The sequence below is a fragment of the Pezoporus flaviventris genome, unplaced genomic scaffold (assembly GCF_033815535.1).
Source record: "Pezoporus flaviventris isolate CSIRO_AGI_PZ_B2104156 unplaced genomic scaffold, CSIRO_AGI_Pfla_v1 ptg000045l, whole genome shotgun sequence".
NCBI lineage: Eukaryota > Metazoa > Chordata > Aves > Psittaciformes > Psittacidae > Pezoporus > Pezoporus flaviventris.
The window spans coordinates 5,565,641-5,586,600 of NW_026892593.1; the positions used below are offsets into that span (position 1 = coordinate 5,565,641).

The following is a 20,960-nucleotide window of genomic DNA, read 5'->3' on the forward strand; positions in this document are numbered from 1 at the left end:
AAATTTCTGTTCCAAAGATATCTTTCTAAAAAAACAAACAAACAAAAAACAAAAAAAAAACCAGACTAAAAATGTAAAAATTACATTACAAATTAAGGTGACAATTAATTAACTAAGTTGTATATATGGTTTGGTTTCTGTTTGTTTTTTTTTCTTTTCACTTTTCAGCAAACAGCTGAGAGCTATTGACTTACATGTCATTTTTATCTCCAGATGTTTGTTCTTGACTTAATAGGGAACCTACAATTAAATTAATTGGAAGCTGATATCAGTATCACATCCTGGAAGACTGCATCGTGTTATGTTGTCCATGATGCAGACAGGTTCTTTAAAGAGTGTTTCAAGAGTTGAGCAAATGCTTCAATATTAAGAATCAAAATTTGAATTGCAAGGAGAAAATAAGATCAGTCTGTTTCGAATAACAGCAACACATTTAATAGATGGCTAATTGCTGTCCACATACAGAATCATGAAGAAACAGAAACTGACAGTGTGAAAATTCAAATGAATGTTGCTCTTATTTACTTATTTGCTATTTATGTTGTTTGGTTTTTGTTTTGTTTTGAATACAGAATATAAAGAAAATTCAGTACAAGTTTTGGAGAATAATATTTTTGTTCACTTTTGTGACAGATATCAATAATTTAGGTGTACTAATAATTTTGATTTACTTATTAAAGTAAGAGAAATGTTTACTTCCAAGAGGACAGATGGGTTCTTGTCAATCAAGTAAATAGTTAACCATAGGATACAGTATTTTAAAATATTTCTGAAAGTTTTATACAGTTTGCAATGAATCTAAAGGTTTTACTAAGGACATTTTATCATAAAAGCCCCATTAAAATATGGTTGAAGAATCATAGAATCACAGAATGGTTTGGGTTGGAGGGGACCTTATGAAAGATCATCTAGTTCCAATTGCCGTCCATGTGCAGAGACACCTTCCACCTTCCAGTAGACCAGTTTGCTCAAAATCCTGTCCAGCCTGGCCTGGAACACTTCCAGGACTACGGCATTTACAACTTTTAATTGCTGTGGGCAACCTGTTCTAGTGCCTCACCACCCTCACAGGAAAGAACTTCCTAGTATCTAATCTATGTCTCCCCTCTTTCATTTTAAAGCAATTCCCCCTTGTCCTCATCCTAGATGCCCCTATAAGAAGTCTCTCACTAGCTTTCTTGTAGAGCCTGTTTAGGTACTGAACAGTCCATGCTTTCAAGATAAAAGTTAAGCTTCCACGCAGTTTCTGCTGTCATTGTGAGAATGATAAAAATGTGATGTTAACCACAAGAATAAGGTTTCTTAAATCTGATATAAGGTAGAAAATCAGTAAGTATGATTAAAATATGAATTAAAATTGTGTGATTTCAAAATAAGTACAACAATATTTATTCTGGTTTTGGGGTGTTTTTTGGTTTTGTTTTTGCATTAATGTGGTAGAGTTTTGAGACAAAATATCTGTGATATATGATGCCGAAAGGACTGTGAGTGTAACATACATTTATAATCTGGCTTCATGGGATAAGAAAGCACTGAGCTTGTATCACATTAATTTTGGTCTGCAATACTTCCTTTATGGTTTAACTTTTTAAAGATTTTAAATTATTCTGTAGAAAAATAGAATTAAAAATTCCTGTTTTCACTGGCTTTTTTTATTTTTTTTTTTTGTGTCCTGTTAGAGTCTACATGTGAAAAAAAATTCTGCAGATAAAGTAATTATTGGAACAATTAACTTTGAAGATGGTTTCTACCCCCAAAATTTGCATATCTTTCTAATAGGAATGCTGAAAGGTTGAGAATACAAACCTCTTGATAAAACTAGAAGGACTTTTGCATTAAAAGATCAAATCTATTGAGAATAATGGCCCCTTCTGACCATAAGATTTTGTGAATATATTGAGTTTGTTTGGCTTCATACAGTATTCTGCATACATGTGAATGTCCATCTGTGTATCACTCATACATGTATGAGTGAAGATAATTGACTTGCCCTTTTCATGAAAAATTTGATATCTTAGAGCAATTGGCTGAAGCTGTAGGGAGGAATCCTCTTTCTTCTCATCAAGGGGGAGTTCTTGATCATCTTAACTAGCTAACTAATTGTGTAATTAGTATTAAAGCTGAGCTAGCATGGTTGCTTTGAAAGGATTCTTTATGCTTCTGGGGATAGCACGTAGTGAAAGAATAACTAAGGATTGTAGGGAGATAAGTTTGGGGGCATTTTATTTTTTGCTGTCTCTGTAGATATTTTATCTGGTTCATAATCACTAAAGCAGTGCCATGTCTATTTTGAGATGTGAAAACCTGATTTTTACAAAATTAAATAATCTTCAAGTAATTTATGTAGAATTCCTGGAGTTTGGAAATGTTTGGTATTTTTGTTTAGAAATAATTATGGAAATCCAGTTAAAACTTATTTAGTCTTACAGAAAAAAAATATTTCATCATAAACTACAAATAAGCTGTTAAAAAGTTGAATTTTATGAATGAACTCTTAGACCTAGTGGTTTATATAGTCGGAGGTTTTACCCTGACTACAGATCTTTGGCATAAGGTAACAGCATAAGGCATGTGTGTATTACCAGGCATTGTGAGTCCACTGGGATACCACAGTTCAACACAATATTTTGCGGTTATACCCTTACTTACTTCCAAGGTGCTAACAGTGATTTCCAACACTAATGAGACAGAAAAAAATAAGAAAAAATAAGTCCCCTTATTTAATTAGATTTGGTTTGTTTTGCATTTTGTTTTGCTTTTCCCCAAGCAATTAAAACCTGTCTTTTCATTTTATATTTAATATTTATATTTAGAGTTAGCAGTACATTTGCTTGGGGCAGTCTTAGGTGGGTTTAGATTATTTGGTATATTCTTTGCATAACTGTACTCATGGTGTCTCTTGAAAGTAAACTCAAGCTCATTATGTATGATTGCTGGAATATATAGGAATTATTTGCACATTGAACACCAAGAAAATATCTGCTTTAAGTCACACTGTAGCATCACACAGTTATACTTTTCAACAGATTGCAAACATGTTTCTAAAAAAAATATTGAGAAGAAATTTTAGTGAATATTGGTCGAAAGTTTGCTGAGAAATTTTTTTTTATTTTTAATTCTTTACACACATATTTGCCAAATTATAGAAGTACCCCTTTTTGAGTTACAGTGTGACAGAATTATCTTGCTGACTAAATGGTATATAGCTTTTCAAGACAGATCTTTCCAGTATTTCCTATTGTGTGGCTTTGTAAGAGCAAAATTATAGTCAGGAAAGTGCAAGCTAAAATCAATGAGCAGCACCTACAGAAAAGATTGCTATTAGTTAAAATGCATGTACTACAGTCTTCTTGAGACATAAACAGCATAAATATCAAAGGAGGCAGAAGCCAAGATGCTAAAAAAAGCTTGTTTTTCCCCTTTGCATCTGTACCTCATCTGTCCTTTTGCCTTTCCCTGGACTTTGAACTATGTTGCCTCGAAGCTTAAGAATTTGCTTCTTATCATTGAAAATGGCCACACCTAATGATAAAGTGTTACTCTGATGTGTATGTTGCAAAAGCAGCCTGTGTTTTTGTAGGAGGCGGCAACTGTGACTATTTGTGTGTTCCTATGCTCTGCTATCTCTTCGTGCTTTTGTCACGGTTTTAAAGCAAGGAAGTCAATATGGTTTCTACCTCCTCCTTTTGGGTGTTTAGGAAAGATTTGCCCTGCAAAGATCTCCAGAAGTTGCTGGAAGGTCTATCCACTTCTCAGCATGTATCGTATCACACAAAGTTCTGGTCATTCTGCACATACATAATATTGATTTCCTTTGTTTACTTTATTATCTCTTCACTGCCATGGCAGCTGCCAGTACATCAGGAAATGGTTGTATGCAACCTTCTTACTGGTTTTGTAGTTAATGATTAATAATTTTTGGAAAAAATAATTTTCCAAAGCCAGGTAAGTGATTTTCCTTCACTTTCTGCTGCACCCGTGCTCTCTTCCTTGGGAAAAGTCTGTTTCCCTGACTGTGAATTATTCCCCAGTCATTTGTCTGCTTGTTTTTTTGCCTTTCTCCTTCATTTTCAGCAAGTAAAGGTTTCACATATCAGTCATGTAACACGGAGAGCAAACATTATACATAAATTATTACTAAATGATAATAAATGATAAATCCAAGTGCAGTAAACATAACTGATGAAACAGATATGCGCACTGTAGTTCTGGTTAAAGTAAGATTCAAACAGAAAAGATGAACTGAAAAATGGGAGTCAGTTGAAGTGTCTTTAGGTATTTAGAGCTTTCAAAAGTCAGACCATTTATTTAGGTATCACATTACATATTTAGGACCTTACCTCAGGCCATCATTTTAAGAAGGGATTATCTTTGGACTTTAGTGTAAGCTCTCCGCATATCTCAAATTCATCTTTGAAGTGGGGTTTGTCTGGAGCATAGTTTGATGCAGGGTCTCTTCCCAGCCAGGAATAGATAGTCAGCCTACCAATAGTGTTCATATCCAGAGATAACATACCATAGGCTGCTGAGTGAATTTGAGTAGCCAGGGTCAAAACTTTAGGTCCTCAGTTAGGTATTAAAATTTAAGTGAGATGAGACTGGATGGAGCTAGGAGTTAAAAAATAAACAACACTTTTTTAAGTATGTATTTCCTTTCTCTTCCATGGCATTTCACTTTGAGTGTAGATCAGCCACTTCCAGTTATGTGAAATAACATGCAGATCCCTCTTCATAAAAAGGACCATTCATGCAGTAATAGACAAAATATGAGCAAAAGGCAGACACATTTCAATCTGTCTTAGCAGAGATTTTTGTTTTTACAAAGCATATTGTTGAAATGAGCTACACATGTTAGTTTTAGGATTATCTGGCTTGCGAGAGCAAACAAAATGCAAAATGACTCTTCAGAATAACGAGGTATATCAGTTGTCTCTGTATTTCTGTTGGGGATGACCAAAATCAAAAAGATTTTACAGGGAATGGCTGAGCTGTTTATTAATGTGATCCATTAAGGTTTAGATAAAAAGGTTGTACTTGTAGTTTATCATCAAATATATATTCTGAGATATGAGGAGTAGCCACTAAGCACTAGGCACTCTGAAACATCAAGAATAGTTCTCCTTTTAATACAGAATTCATCTCATCTAGTTGCATTGCTAAGCCCTGTTTTTTTGAACAAAACCACTTTTCTCTATACTCTCCATAAAACGTCAGCTTTGAGCACAGGACTGAGTAGAACACAAACTCTTCAGGGGATGGAATTGTTTGTTGGTTTAGTGCCATCCGTGACACTAGAGATTATGTCATTTCAGAACAAATAATAGCAATGATGGGATGGGAATACTCATGCTCTCTTCTGACCAGTTGTGTGCGGAATAGTGATTCAGCTACTAGAAGGCACAGAAAACAGTTATTCTTTGAGACTGTTATAATAAAGCGTACAAAGGAGCATACTAGGGCCACTCAACATCTATATATAGCTAAGAAAGATTGCAATAAACTAACATTTTTAAAGCTCAGAGTAAACTAGTTTGTAAATAAACAATTTTGTAAATAACAGTTTATTATACTAAAAATCATTACTTCGGACACTAACACAACCTTGGATTTCTTTGGTCTGTATGATCTAAATGGGATAACTACAATAATACAATCAAAGCAAGTTAAGAATAATGTAAATAGAGGTTGTATACTGCCATTAATGCATGCAAAACAGCATGTTCATTTGTCATGGATGCAAATAGATTGAAAATTGTTTTTAGTCATCTAATTGACAATCTCCTTAAAAGAACCTTTGAAAGAGAATGTCATTGCAACAATTGTCATCTGAGTGTCAGATATATGCTGAAATATATTTATATGTGTAATTATTATCTTCTAATCATGGAACCTAGATCCTGAGTCTCTAGTGTCATTTATGAGTAGAGAGCGAGATACCAAAATAATATTGAAAACATGCTGGGATGGACTTTGCAGACTGGAAAACTGCTTAATATAGAGATTTTATTGTCATTAGTATTTAAGGACATTAGTACTTAAGAAAGCTCTCCACATGTTTTTCACTGTATTTTGTTGTAAAAGTCAATATACAAAAATATCTTAAAGACTTAAAAAACAAAAAAGAAAATGAAAAATAAATCTAGTTCATGTTTGTTTGATTAGCTTTTTGGTTTCTAAAAATTGCAGTATCTTAAGGCATGAATAGCTGTAACTACTGATATAGCTTGCACAACTGAGCACGCATAGTTAGTTTCCTGCCACAGAAGGAAACTGTGGTAAGGGTAGATCTGATCCTCATACTATTTATGGAGTTCTCCACAGAGAAAGAGGGATATACTAACTTGGGGTGATAGGGATGGGTTCTTTCTTTGACTAGAGGACAGCAGTCAACTGGAACAAAACTTGGAGTATTACACTTCTTTAGCAGAAAACCCAATACCCAAACCTAAATGCCACTCCACATATCTAACTCTTCAGATGTTCAAATCAAAAATGCAGGAATAAACAGATATATGTAGTCCAAAACAAAGCTATAGTATGTAGTCAGGAAAGTTTGTATATAAATGTAAAAACACAAAGTATGTACGTAAGGTAGATATTCTTCATTTGAACTAAAGAAATCAATAGTATGATAGTAGGATACATATTTTCATGAATCTCTGATAGAAATGGAAAATCAAGAGAATATTTATTACAGGAGAGACTTTTTTAACCGTCCCTTCATAAAACACTGATTATTAACAGGCTTTCCTAAATTTAGTTTTGCAGATTTGCTAATTAAAACATTCAACCTGTAGGCTTACAGGATATTATTCCATGTGAATTAGAGGTTAATATTCAAATTTATTTTGTGGTAGAACCTGGAGATGTTTTAATGTTATTGTGACAGACACTGCAAGTGTATGGTATATAATTGTCTAAAGGAGCTACAGTCTCAGAATCTTTCCTTGCACAGCTGTAAAAAAAGATTTATTCCGCTTCACATAAGGCTTTTGGATTTTCATTGTAATTCATAACTTCTTTAAGTGTACACGGATCTTAAACATCCCAATTCCACTGAAGTACTTGAGGCTCTTCCATTTATTTCTTTGATGAGGCCCATCTTGACTTTGTTGTTTTTCCTTCATTGGGGCTGGTTTTGTTCTGGCAACAAAAGAAGCGGTCACCAGAGGGAATGATGGGAATTTCTCTGTGTACCACTGAGAAGGAAAGCTACTTTGTTTTGGGTAACAACACCCCTACAGCTACACCTGCCAATACAAAAGAGGACTACTAGTCATTTTTGTTATACCAGTGTATAAACAAAAAAGCAACAAACCGATGACAATGCAGTTAGATGCAGAGTAAAAAATAAATAATGTTCCCCCTCCACAATAAAAAGCAGTTATTTTTTGTCAGCTTAGCTTCTTTTAAATCTATGATGATGTATACCCTAGTGATTGTGCATTGACAGCATAATTCTAAGTCTCTAAATGCCCTTAGCAAAATATAGGAAATCAGAGTATACACAGACACTATCCAGATAAAAATCCCCATATCTAATAAATGTAATTACTAAAATAAAAAAATCCTGATCAACAGAGCAGTTGCTAAAAAGACAAAATTTCAGCTTTTTTTATGAAGGTTCTGGTCTGTATCTTGAAGCAAGTTTGAGGCATACCTGTTTCATAATTGTCATCACTTGAGGAAGTAGGTCATCCTTATGTTGTCATATTTTGTATTTCATCTGCTCATAATTAAGTGGAATATTCAGTAGTCCCAGCCCCATTAAAATAAAGGAGCGGAGAATTTCTGACACATGGGAGAAACAGCAATCCCTCTGTGCTTTTCTGGTAATCTGCTGCAGTATTTGCCACCCTCTTCCTTCAACGCTTGATGTGGGAGAGAAAGAAGAAATCATTAGAGACAGCAAACCAGCTGATAAAGTTCCATAAGTGCTTTCATTTTTTTCTGGAGCCAAAGCAAAATCTTAGGGTGTTAGGAATAACTCACTGATTGCTCTACCACTCTAAAAAATAGAACTTTTTCTTTTATTTAAGATGTTAGATTTTGAAACTTTTTGACTAAATATAATGTTACAGTTTGTGGTGCCAGGGTATTAGTTTTTAGCACATTCACAGAATCGCATAATGGTTGCAGATGAAAGGGACCTGTGGAGGTCATCAGGCTTTGTTTGACAGGCTAATAACAAGGCAGAGAAGAATTTCTTGGGATGTACTATTAAAAACAAAGGTAGACTGGCAGTTTTTTGATCTCTTATGCTATAATTATCAGTCCAGCATGAAAGATGTGTCTTTTCAGAAATTCACGGTCCCTGAAAGCTTCTGTTAGTGAGTAAACACAGACTTTAATGGAAGACATTAAGCATAAGGAAAAACAAAAAGGAGGGGAAGATCCAGTTAGTGGTTTTGCATACGCACTGCAGCAAGATAAAAGTTCCAAAATGGATTTTGAGGGGGTAACTATGCAGCCAGTGTCAATCTCATTGATGTTTTACATTCCTGTATACCTTTATTATTTTATTTGTTGCCGTATCTTCCAACTCAGTATTCAAGGTGATATTCACTACGTCAGCTGTAGACATGCCTAACTCATCTGATCTTGCCCTATAGTCAGTGGACACAAACAGGCTCTTTTAAAGTGCCAGTCTTTTTATCATATGTCCTATGATAGGTGAGATTAACAGCCTTCTAAATGATCCTGGTTTTCTCCACTGAAGGTAAAAGTTACCAACCATAATTATAAATGTCTACACAATACACATCCTCAGTTTAGTGGAAATCCTGCTTCCTCTGCTGTTCAGGTAATTCCTACCCGAGTGTTTTGAACAATGCTAATCTAAAAGTAAGATCTAACAGCCTGAAAAAAAAGTGTTAAGTTAGACCTCACTGAGTAATTATACAGTAATTCCAATAAACTTGCATTTATGTGACTTGAATATGTCTTTTAATATTCTGGAATATTTCTTTCTCTCCGTAAAAGCATGAAATATATTGTCATTATGAGATGCTGGAAGAAGATTAAGGCAACTGAAGGCAAAAAAGATCAAGAGGTTATTTTTGAGGGATTTAATGACAGTTTTACTCCAAAGCACTTTATTGTAAAGGCAGCAAGCTAAAACAGCCTTCAGAAATTTATGATTCCTTTTATTAGAAATGCTTTATTTCCTTCAGTAATGATTATAATTCCCATAATCTAAGACAGAAGATTGTGGACTGCAGCCATACAATAAAATAGATTTTACTTTTATTGCTGCCTATCAGACACCAAATAAAAAAAAGTGCAGCATGCAGAAGTGGCAACTCATCGAGCAGACTATATGCTAAAGCATCACAGTTCAGAACAAAAACCAGCAAAAGTTAAGTATCATTTTGGAGGTGTTTTTTTGTTCTAGGTTTCTGTTACACTTCAAAGTTCACATAAAGAAAAGCTTCATTCTAGTCTTATTTTGGTATTAGCTGTGTTTTCCAATACACTGACCAAAGAATTTTGAGACTCTTGTGTATACAGAATCATAGAATCACAGAAAGGTTAAGGCTGGAAAGGACCTTAGGATCATCTAGTTCCAGCTTCCCTGCCATAGACAGGGACACCTTCCACTAAACCAAGTTGCTCATTATGCCGTAATTGAGCTGCTAAGCCTGAATAGCAATCGTTGTCTTCAGCAGCGATTCACACCAGTAGCAGTAAAAATAGGTATGAGTGTCTCTCACACATTTGTGCTGTATTTTCTTTCAGTGGCAACAGAAATAAATATTTAATTTTTTTGTCTTGTCAGGTTTTGTGTCTTTTAATGTATACACCGACATAAGCAGTGGCAACTGAGCACCTACATAATTCTGCAATGGAAACAGTTTAAAATAATGTTTTATTTCATAGTTATGATAGCTTAAAAGTGATCTTATCAATTAATGACAATAATCTGAGATGCTGAGATTACTTGGTCTTCCTCAGTGATGTACTGGCAATCTTTATTTGAGAAAGAGATAAAAGCTGGTCATCTTTTTTGCAGTGTTCAGGCAACAATCTCACAAAAAAAAAAAAAAAAGGCATTCTTAAGCTAAAAATGTAATCCCTCCTCCTTCTGCTGACAGACTTCTTTATTCTGTGGGAGCTGATGCTGGGTTTTCTTTCAAGCTGATGCTTTACATTTACCTTAACCAGCTTTTATGGATCTCTATTGTCATGGTTTAAACAAAGTCAGCCATAAATCACACAGTTGCTTTCTCACTCCCCCCCTTTTTGTCCTCCCCCTGCTCCTGGAGGGATGGGAAGGAGAATCAAAAGAATGCAACTCCCACGGGTTGAGATAAGAACAGTTTAGTAACTAAGGTGTAACACAAATCACTACTGCTACCACCAATAATAACAATGATAAAGGAAATAACAAGGGAAGAGAATACAACACCTCACCACCCGCCGACCGATAAATTGCCCCCCCAGCCCAACCAAGCACCGACCGATACCTAGTCCAACCCCGCAGTTCTAGCCCTTCTGGGTAACTCTCCGTTACAACCTGGGCATGACGTGCTGTGGTGTGGAATACCTCTTTGGCTAGTTTGGGTCCTGTCTCTGCTTCTTCCCAGCTTCCCCTCCTCCCTGGCAGAGCATGAGGCTCAGAAAGTCCTTGGTAAGCCTAAACATTTGAGCAGTAACTAGAAACATCGATGTTATCTGCTCTGTTCCCAGGCCGAAAGTCAAAAACACATCACTGCATCAGCTACCAAGAAGGAACAAAAATGACTGCTACTGCTGAACCCAGGACATCTATAATCTCTCTTTGGTGGCTGAAAGATAGCTTTACATTTAAAGTCATCTAAATGCAATGTATCTGTTTATTAATACTAAAAATATAATGCATTCTGCTCATGAGTACTATTACATAAAGGCAGTTTGTAAACCTGGTAGAATTTCATCAATCATTAAGTGATTTTGTTCACAATCATATCATATATTAAGATCAGCTCCATTTCTCACACTCTAAACTGCAAATCACTAATAGCCAGGAAGGTCTTCTACTTTCAAACCTAAATTTATCCATGGACAAGTTATATCCATTTGGTTTGCAGGCAGTATACCTTTCCTCCTATATAAGTCATATTTATGGGATTCATTTTCCTAGGTTATATTAGCCATATTCTTCTAACTTCTTCTCCAGAGTCAGCCATCTGACTAGACTAACCGTTTGTTTGCACATCCTTTCTTCACTTGGGGTGAAATCCCAAAATATGTTTAAGATCCTAAGTGACATTTTAGACAAAATTTATGTGTATAAATTCAGAAGAATGACCCTGGAAAACTGCTTGTGACCTCCACAAGCACACAGTATCTGTGAAAACCTTTCTATGTTTTCCTAAATCTGGACACCCGAGCGCGTCAGCTGTGGACCTTGTCTCTGCCAAGCTGGTTGCTTAGGCAGTTGCCTCCTGGCCTAACGCTCTGGATAAAGAAGAGTGTAGGAGTTTTGTATTTCATTTTGGTATTTTTTTCTCCTGCCAGATCTACAGTCTGATTTGGTGGTCATGCTTTGAATACATATGTCCCTCTATCATACTGCGCAATGATGGTGGTAACTTTTTTGCATGTAAGTTTACCAGTGTGCCCATTTCCCCTAAAAGCAAGAGTGTGACATTTGCTTGTGATCAATCTATTATAAAAATTCATGATTAAAGCATATATTATGTGGACCATACCTTAACTCTGAATCTTAACTGCACTGTAGATATCTTTTTATCTACAAGGATATAAAATATTTTGGTGCTTGTTTAAATTTCCATTGCAGAATTTGATTTAGCTCAATTTTTGGAAATTCTTTCCTATCTCTATTCTTTCTTATCTTCAAGATGGATAATTTTAGATAGTGAAATCAGAAGGGTATTAATTTTACAGAGATTTATTTCTTAATGATTTTTCATTCCTGTGTTGGTTTTATTATTTTGTTTTACTGAGAGCAGTGAAGAGGAAGAATTACAAAGAGATAAATCATGCAATCATAGAATAGTTTGGGTTGGAAGGGACCTTAGATATCATCTAGTTCCAAACCCCTGTCATGGGCAGGGACACCTTCCCTAGACCAGGTTGCTCAGAGCCCCATCCAACCTGGCCTTGAACATTGCCAGGTATGGGGCATAAAAAATTTATCTAACCATGACAAAACTAAAGCATTTGCCTTCTGAAGTAACTTAGAGATATTTTATGGGAAGAAGCATTTGTTTTCACCTTCACAAACATAGTAAGTATTTTGAGTTACTTTCAGCTAGAGAAAAACTCCAGTTTACCAATTAGCGTTTTCCAAGAATGTGTAATGAATTTATCAGTATACTGTAATAAAAAAAAATCCTTGACTGTCAGGGAGATGGAACAGCTGATCTGTTATTTTCAACATGGAAGTATCTAGCATTGTGGTGTGTGAATGCAAAAGCAAAGGACTGAAGTGCTGAGCTCTTGCATGTCAAGTGAAAAATTGACATTCACAATGAACGCTAAATGTTTGCCCTTTTCTTGATGACATTTATTTATTATGAAACTGAATGAGAAGAACACTTTGACGCAGCTACTTTCTTCAGTCCAATGATATGGGGTTGTAAGGATTGCTAGGAGAGAGGCATGGATTCAGAATGCTAAAGCAGAGTAGTAGCACTTGGGATGCCAATAATTGGATCTACTGCTAATTCAGGAACCAAAGAGTGTGAAGAATTCTGTAAGGAACTAAGAAGATTTATTTAGTGAAGACTGCTAAAAGAAGATGATTTCAATTTCCCACGTCCTAATAAATTTGAGTTGACAGGCTAACTGAAAAGATCACCGTAGGGAAAAGCTTTCATTTAGGGCATGAGGTTAACTGAGGAGAAGACAAGTCTAAAACTGAGGCACATGACTTCATGGTACAAAATTTGATTTTACAGGGAACCATTCTGTCAGACAATCAGGATCTGAGGGCTGGTGATATAAGAATATTCTTGTTGGCCCTTTTGTGATCAAATATCCACATTATTATAAAAAATTAGACTGGAATTTAAAACACATAGCCCAAGAGAAGTATTTGTCATGTATATATAGCAACACTAAAAAAGAAAGTAATAAATAGATGTGGATATAACAAAAGTCCAAGAGCACAATTCAAGGTTCAGTAAATTACTGTCAATCTGGACAATTCCAGGTCATTTCACTAGCATCACTTGCATCAATATTGAAAGGAGGCAAGACTGGGATTCTCATCTCTTGACAAGATTTAGTGTAGCCTGCCAATTTTCTCATCATCACCTTCCCTTGCTCATGTTAATTGTAATTACTTTTATTTTCAAGACTTACTCTACTGTGTGCTAAGATCAGAGCACAGTCCTTGAGTTGAAAAGCTTTACTCCAGAGATACTGAATAGGGATGGTGAGCAAAGCTGAGGAAAGAGTGGCTGGGTAACTATTTTGATCTTTAAACACTTAATACTATTTCTGAAGTTCCTAAAATTACTATAGGCAGTTCAAAGAACTGAATCTGTGAAGGATTTAAATGGGGGAAGTGACTTGATGAATCTGACATGAAGCAAGTTTGTGAGCAGCATGAGTAAGCTTCAGCTGAAGGGATACTAAATAGATTCTACATAACCAGCAGAGCTAGGAGAAGTAATAAGAAACAAATGTGTGTGTACAGAAAAGAAGCAAACATGGAAATCCTAGAAACTGGATATGGATATATTATAAAGAAATAAATAAAAATTGTGTCACGAACAAATGGTACTGTGAGAATAACGTTAATTTAATGTATCAAGTAGCATGTTCTTTAAGAATATCTATATAGCATGTACGTGAAATTCAGCAAACTGTTGAAGCATGGATTATTTCATGATAATAGCCATTTAATTATGTTTTTATGAAATTAATTAAGTCTAGATTCTGAGAAGCTTATTAACAGGTAAGTACTGGCTTATTCCCATGTTACATGCTGACAGAAGCTATGTTAGCACAAATAATGGTAGGATTTCTGCTTACTTTGTAAAATGAGTATTTGTCAGGCTGAATGGAGAATGCAAAACCTGTCCACTCTTTAGGTTGGGTTTAAAAGCTTTTGAGCCCTCCAATAAGTTTAACTGGAAGACAAAAAATCTGCTATGATTACCTAGTCAGCTTTGTGTAGTGGTCTTTACAAACTTTATGAGAAAAGAATCAAGGATACTCTGGAATTGGATCTTTTTTTTTATAGTTTTCATTTATATATATTAAATGTTAACTTACAGACTCCTGATCATACTAACATCATGATTTTCTCTGGGCAAAATTTCTTTCCTGGTATATTGCTTTTTTCTTAAGTTTATAGAAGACAGTTCACAAAATACTTATGGCTTCCAGTATTGTTTTCTAGAAAAAAAAAAAAAAATGTTGCTGCCCATAAAAATGAAGTGTAGTAAAATTTCCAGAGAGAACAGAATTGCAAAATAACTGTTATATTTTACATTCTTTAAAAAATAAGTTACTTTTATTTGCATTTTTTAATTAGTGCTTCCCAGATAAATGACGTGTAGTTGGAGTATGTTAAGTCCTATGGAGGAGGATAATCTTCCCTGGAGGTTTATATTTTAATGCTTTTTTCCTCAGAAAAACTAAACCTGAATTGTATTTATAGACAGAGCCATATTCAGTTTGCAGTTGTATAGGGTATAGTGCCTATTAGTGACAATTGTTAATTACCTGAATGCTAAAGTATGCGTTCTTGAATTTCTTGTGCCTGTACCAAAATTGTCAGAAAATTACTAAAAATACAGAAAAATACTTAAAATAGCCTCTTCTTATTTTTTTTTTCAGCAGAACTAACTAGCTATTTTTTTTTCTTTTCAAAAGGGCAGCATCATAGTGGTAATTTGCTTATTTGAAAAGCAATTAAAAAGCAAGAGCCACTTAACAATGGGATTTGGATCTGAACTATGCGGATACACTTCATAATTTGAGGTTTTGGCAGATTTTAGACTATTGAAAGCATTTGAAGCCAACTAATCTCAAAACCACTTAATTTCTAAAGGTACCAAAAATCTGGACACACCTACTGTGCACAGAAACTTTACTAAACACCAATTCGCTCAGAAATATTCTGGTTGGGATGTGAGAGCTGAGCGCATAAGATCATTAGTGATGAACAGAAGGATGTTCCCTTCTTCTTAACTACTTTGAAAAGCCCTTTGTGGTCATCATCACATCTGTGTCACTGAGAGATGCTATATGAATGACAATGGGCTGGCATCACCCACTGTTGATTACTCCTGGAAGGAAAACCTGCCAAAGCATTTGTTGAAGTTAGTTCCCTCTTTACACTGAAAAGGTCAGGTTATGGTGTCAGAGGCCAGGGAGCCTTATGCTTGCACCTTGTAATTTGGACATCTTTTGCAGGCAAGAGCAGAGCTTCAGTTCCAGTTTCTAGTTTTTTGTGTTGTTTCATTTATTACTATATTACTTGTTAATATAAAATGCATGAATGTTTCTGAGGTTGCACAATTCTGCCAGAAAACCTTTCTGACTAAATGGCACATATTCTGGGCAACTGACTATTTACCACTGGATGTTATAAAATATTCAGTGGCATATAACTGGTCAGTCATCTGCACTATCCTAATATTATCAGTAGTATTACCTATATAATTACTAATAGAACAATTTTGCTGTTTTTCATGGGATTCATATTCAGTAGGTCACTAGGTTCTCTAAATCAGAGAAATACAAAGACTGAATTGCTTAGACCTTCCATCATCACAGTAAAAGTAGTTAAAAACAAGCATTAAAAGATTTTAGTGAACTGCATAGACCTCTTATCCTCCAGTGAAGCTCATGTCGAAGTAGTGAAGTAAAGCTTCGTTGTCTGTTAAAGTATCCAGAAAATTCTGGGCTTTTTCTTTCCTTCCAGTACTTTTCTGTGTTAAAAATTTCCTTTTGCTGTTCTAAAGAATCTGTACCCCAAATCCCACTAGAAACAGTCTGAAAACTACTCTCATGTAGTAGCTAGGCAACTGGCAATGAGATCTTTTGCACAGATATAAGTGTTTGTCATTTTTTTCTGATTTCTGGGAAGAAGAGCAAAAAGGAACCAGTGTGCAGCAGGGATTTAGCAGTAAAGAGAGCAGACGGGTGATGTTCCTTTTGGTTTACAGTCAGATTAAATTAATACACTGATACATGTACAGAAATTCAAGAAGGGAAGGTAACTTCTGAAGAAAACCACAGACACGAGTCCCAGTTGGTCACCTTTTACTCAAAGTTACAAAATTAGAGGGACCTATTAATAGATCATAGAGGCTTTAGAAAACAATAGGTGTTAGAAATGTATGAGCAAACTTAGTACATAAAGGTCACCAATACTTTGGAACAATGTAATTGCCATTAGTTTTCACAGTGCATTTTTATCTGTTCAGCTCCGCTTTCTGGAACCTGACATGCGTTGTTTCCATTACAAAAAGGTTATGGATCTTCCTGCAAGAACAGCAAACAAAAAAACATAATTTCTCAGTATGGATAGCATTCAGATTAAAAGTATTCAACTGTATCAGTTGAAAAAATATAATTTTACTGTTAAGTTTTCAAATTAAGTAACTTCCTATGTTTGTTGTATCACAGGTACAGGAATGGCTGTGCTTAAACTGCCAGACCCAAAGGGCAATGTCAGGACAACTTGGGGATATGAGCAAGGTGCCACTTCTGAAATCAGGCCCTTCACAACCAGTACCCAAACCACCTGCCTCTCCTCAAAAACAGCCTGTGCCTGCTGTCTCACATTCCCCTCAGAAGACTTCCACACCACCTACTCCAGCGGCAGCAAAACCAAAAGAAGAATCAGGCATTCAGAAGGAAGCTCCAAAATTTCCACAGGGGAGACTGGAAAAAACATTGTCAGCAGATAAAATCCAGCAAGGAATTCAAAAAGAAGATGCAAAACACAAGCAGGGAAAACTTGTCAAGACACCCTCAGCTGATAAAATCCAACGTGTTTCTCAGAAGGAAGACCCAAGACTCCAGCAAACAAAACTGACAAAGGCAGCCTCATCTGATAGAATTTTGCATGGAGTTCAGAAGGAGGATGCGAAATTTCAAGAGGCAAAACTGGCAAAAACATCCTCAGCTGATAAGATTTTGCATGGAGTTCAAAAGGAAGACCTGAAACTTCAAGAGGCAAAATTGGCAAAGATGCCCTCAGCTGACAAGATTTTGCATGGGATTCACAAAGAAGACCCAAAACTCCAGCAGTTGAAAATGGCAAAGGCACTATCAGCTGACAAAATCCAGCCTTCAGTTCAGAGGGAAGATGCACAGCTTCAGGAGGTCAAATTGTCAAAGGCAGCTTCAGTTGATAAAATCCAACATGGAATTCAGAAAGAAGATCCAAAACTTCAACATGAGAAAATCATGAAAACATCAGTGGAGAAAATCCAACAGGAGGCTCAAGAAGAAGAATCAAAACTTCAGCAAGGAAAACTGTCAAAGATACTTTCAGCAGATAAAATTCCTGCAACAGTAAGTTCAGACCAAAAGAAACCCCTGAGCGCATTGGAAGAAGATAAAAAACCTGTGCTCCCAGAAAAGAGCACACCACACCCAGAGGACAAAAAAGAACAAATTAGAGCTGAGGCTAAAGACCATGCTGCTGAACAAAAACCAGAAGTTGATGCCCCTTACAAGGGTCTGCAAGCTAAGAAGCAAGAGGATGTTAAGAAAGAAGGTTTGACAACTGGTATTTCGCAAGTGGTTTTGAAAGCAGATAAAACTCAGGAAGAAGAAATTCCTGTTCAAGCAGCGCCTGTGCCAGGAACTGACCATGTGGAAGCAGTGAAAGAAAAAATAGTAAGTGACTTTGTACCTCCACCCCCTTTAGAATCTGACCCTCTATATCTTCTGCTCTTTATAGTTATTCTCTGTACAGGATGATTTGAAATGATAAAATCAATGACTCTCATTGTGGAAGTTTCACCAGTTAGTCCTATGCCCTACATGCAACTTTTCAACACTTCTTGCATGATTTTCAGTTTCAAGCAGTTAAGCTTTTGAAACTAAGTAGAAGTTCTTGTTTAATCAATTTTCCAATGTTCCTGATTTATTTACCTGCTTCTGTAGACTCTCTGGACTTCGGAGTTTAATTGTTCGAATTCAGGTGTTTTCATAGTTCTTAATCCCAAAAGGGGGATAATCTGTGATGGTAAATTGTACAGTGTTCTGCAATATCAAAATGTAATAAACATTTGAGGAACACTGTGATGCCTGGACATGGTATGTTGAAGTATGCAACCTTTGCATCTTTTAACTATTTTATTTGCTTATCTCATATGGACAAGTACTTTTCAGTAGGGTTCTTGGTGGGCTCTTAGATAAATGGATGAGTTTATGATAGCATGGAGATCTGCATTTCTTAAATAAATGCACTTGCTGGGTGTGAAGTCACCAACAAGTCACTTCATCAGCTGAAGTGAATAGTATACAGAATGTGTTGAAAAATGAAAAATTCTGTGTTTTGGTTTTTTTTTTATTTATATCAGCACCACAAATTTAGTGCTGAATTCCATTATGAAAGTAGAAGTAAGTTTAGGAGAAGTGTTTAACCTTTGCCAAAATTACGTTTTCAAATAATCCCAGTCAGAAAGGTGAAGGATGTTTTTTTTAGGTTTTGTTGCTTGGTGAAGTTTTGGTTATTTTTTTGTTTGTTTGTAGGTTTTGGTTTGTTTTGTGGGGCTTTGGGGTTTGTTTGTTTTTTTCTTCCTCTACCCCCCCCCCCCCCCTTTGATAAGCAAGGTATTTGGAAAAAATACTCTGAATCAGAAAATATGCTGTGGAAAATATTACTATTTTTATAAACCAAGTTTCCTTTCTGAATTATAGTATCAGGAAGCATGTTGTCCCCTGATTGTACCAAGGAAATCTCTGAATTATGCTTAGAGTAACATAGCCGGTAATCGTGCCTTCTGGAATAAACAAGAAGGTGATCTAAGAAAATCCTAAATAATTATTTTTTTTTTTTTAATTCATATCAGAATAAAAAAGAAGTAGACTGAATCCTGTTACTGTTGTTAAAAAATTGTAGGTTTTTTTTCCTGTTGAAAAGCATTTGTAAGGAAAAAAAATCATCTCGTCATTTTTATGTTCTATAAGGACGTGAAAGCATATTATACTCTGAACAAATCTGAGATACATATATTGGATTTCCATCTCTGACAGCAACAGACTTTAACTGTAGATTGATTAGTTATTTCAAATGTGGCGCACACATATTTCACTCTTATTTCACTTATATTTTAATTCTCCCCACTGCCTTCTAACTGAAATTAGTATTTCTTGAGCAATACCATAAATAGGGATTATCTTTCTTTTGCTCTTGTTATCAGACTTTGAAGCACTTACTTATAGGTTATAAAGCAGAAGTTTCGTAAAAAAACCCAAGCAATCCATATATATCTGCTTCTATGTATTTTTAAAATTTGAACATTCTGAAATACAAAACAGAATTGAGGGAATGAAAAAGGCATAACTTATTTTACACAAAAATCATCCCCTTTTTCCTCTTTTTTCTCATTGGAAAAATCCTAAAAAAAATAAATTAAATTAAAAAATTAAGAAGGAGCTCAAGTTGTTAATTTAAAAAAAGGGCTGGTGCCTCACCTCACTTCTATATCATATTACTGACTTTTTTGTTTTTTTTAAGTATTTCAATATTCTCTGTGCTTTGCCTCAAACATCCTTCTAACAATTCTTCCCAAAACAGTATGTGACAGAAGCAGAAGAGGAGATAAAAACTTAGATATCAGACATTGATTCCATTTCAGTGGGTAAAGAACAATATATAGAAATTTAAGAATATATTTTATATGTCTTTCAGGACAGAATCTTAGGAAGGCTTTCATGTAGTTGTATTTTTAAATAGGGGTGCAAGGGAAAACCTAACACTTTCTGCACTTGACAAAGTGCTGATGCCGTTTTATATCCACAGCTCTGCAAATAGTAATTATTAACTCTTGTAGTATTCAAATGAGGTAAGTAAATAATATTATCCACATTTTTCACTAATTAAAAAAAAAAGGCATGGAGAGGCTAAAGTTTTGATCCGGTACAATCTGTAGAATGCTTCTTGAAAAACCACAGATATCAATGTTTACAAGTTTGACAAAGATGCTGTCTTTGTAGATGTGATGGCCAATCCTGTGGAAAATAAATTAGCAGTCCTTTAAGAGCAGATATAGCTAATGACAATAGCCTAGTTCCCAGACTGCAGGAAAAAGGGTAAAGAAGCACAAAGGCCAAGTATTATTTATTGTAAGTTACATGCATATGATCTCAAAATGTGATGTGCAGGATAATTTTTGCATGGCGCATCATGGGGCAGATAGCTACACATAATAGAAAATATATCCATATTGTGGTATTCATATTTCTTTCTTAAAAAGTTGGATTTTCCCATATAATTATTTCTAGTGATAAAGGAAGGCCCTCCTTATTGTAGATATTTTTCTTTCTCTTACTGTACAAATATTAGTTTTTCCTATATTCAATTTCCTGTTAGCAGCAATGTAATGGCATATACAGAGGTTCAACTACAGGACAGGCAATACCAGTATTCCCATCACCCCTGGTTTGGTCATTGACTAGATACTACAAAAAAGACAGATAGTGGCATCATCACAAATTACAAGGAGAATGGCTAAAGCTGTTCCATGACCAAGTGTTGTCTACCTATTTCTGAGCTTAACTATTTAGCTGAAGCCTTGCATCGCTTCTTTAAAAGTGACTATATCACTTCATCTCCCTGGGGAGAACCAAAATCTGACAGGTTTACTTTCACTAGATTGATGCAGTCTGTCCATCAATTCCTAGGAGACCTTCTGAGCTTGAACAATGTTTGTTTTTTCCCCTTAAACACTCTCTTCTTTAATAAAGGGAACAAAAATACAATCCAACATAAAAAAAACTAAAATTTTTAAATATGATTCATATCTGACTTTAAA

General features: G+C 35.3%; 1 protein-coding gene across 8 annotated transcripts in view; it reads left to right on the forward strand.

The window, feature by feature from the left end:
- The window catches only part of PCLO (piccolo presynaptic cytomatrix protein), a 354,829-nt gene that overhangs the window by 149,752 nt on the left and 184,117 nt on the right, over positions 1-20,960 (forward strand). For all 8 annotated transcript variants that reach the window (XM_061467286.1, XM_061467287.1, XM_061467291.1 and 5 more), the window contains exon 4: positions 16,594-17,814. In XM_061467286.1, coding sequence (XP_061323270.1) covers positions 16,594-17,814 — 1,221 coding nt within the window. The remainder of the gene's footprint in view (positions 1-16,593; positions 17,815-20,960) is intronic.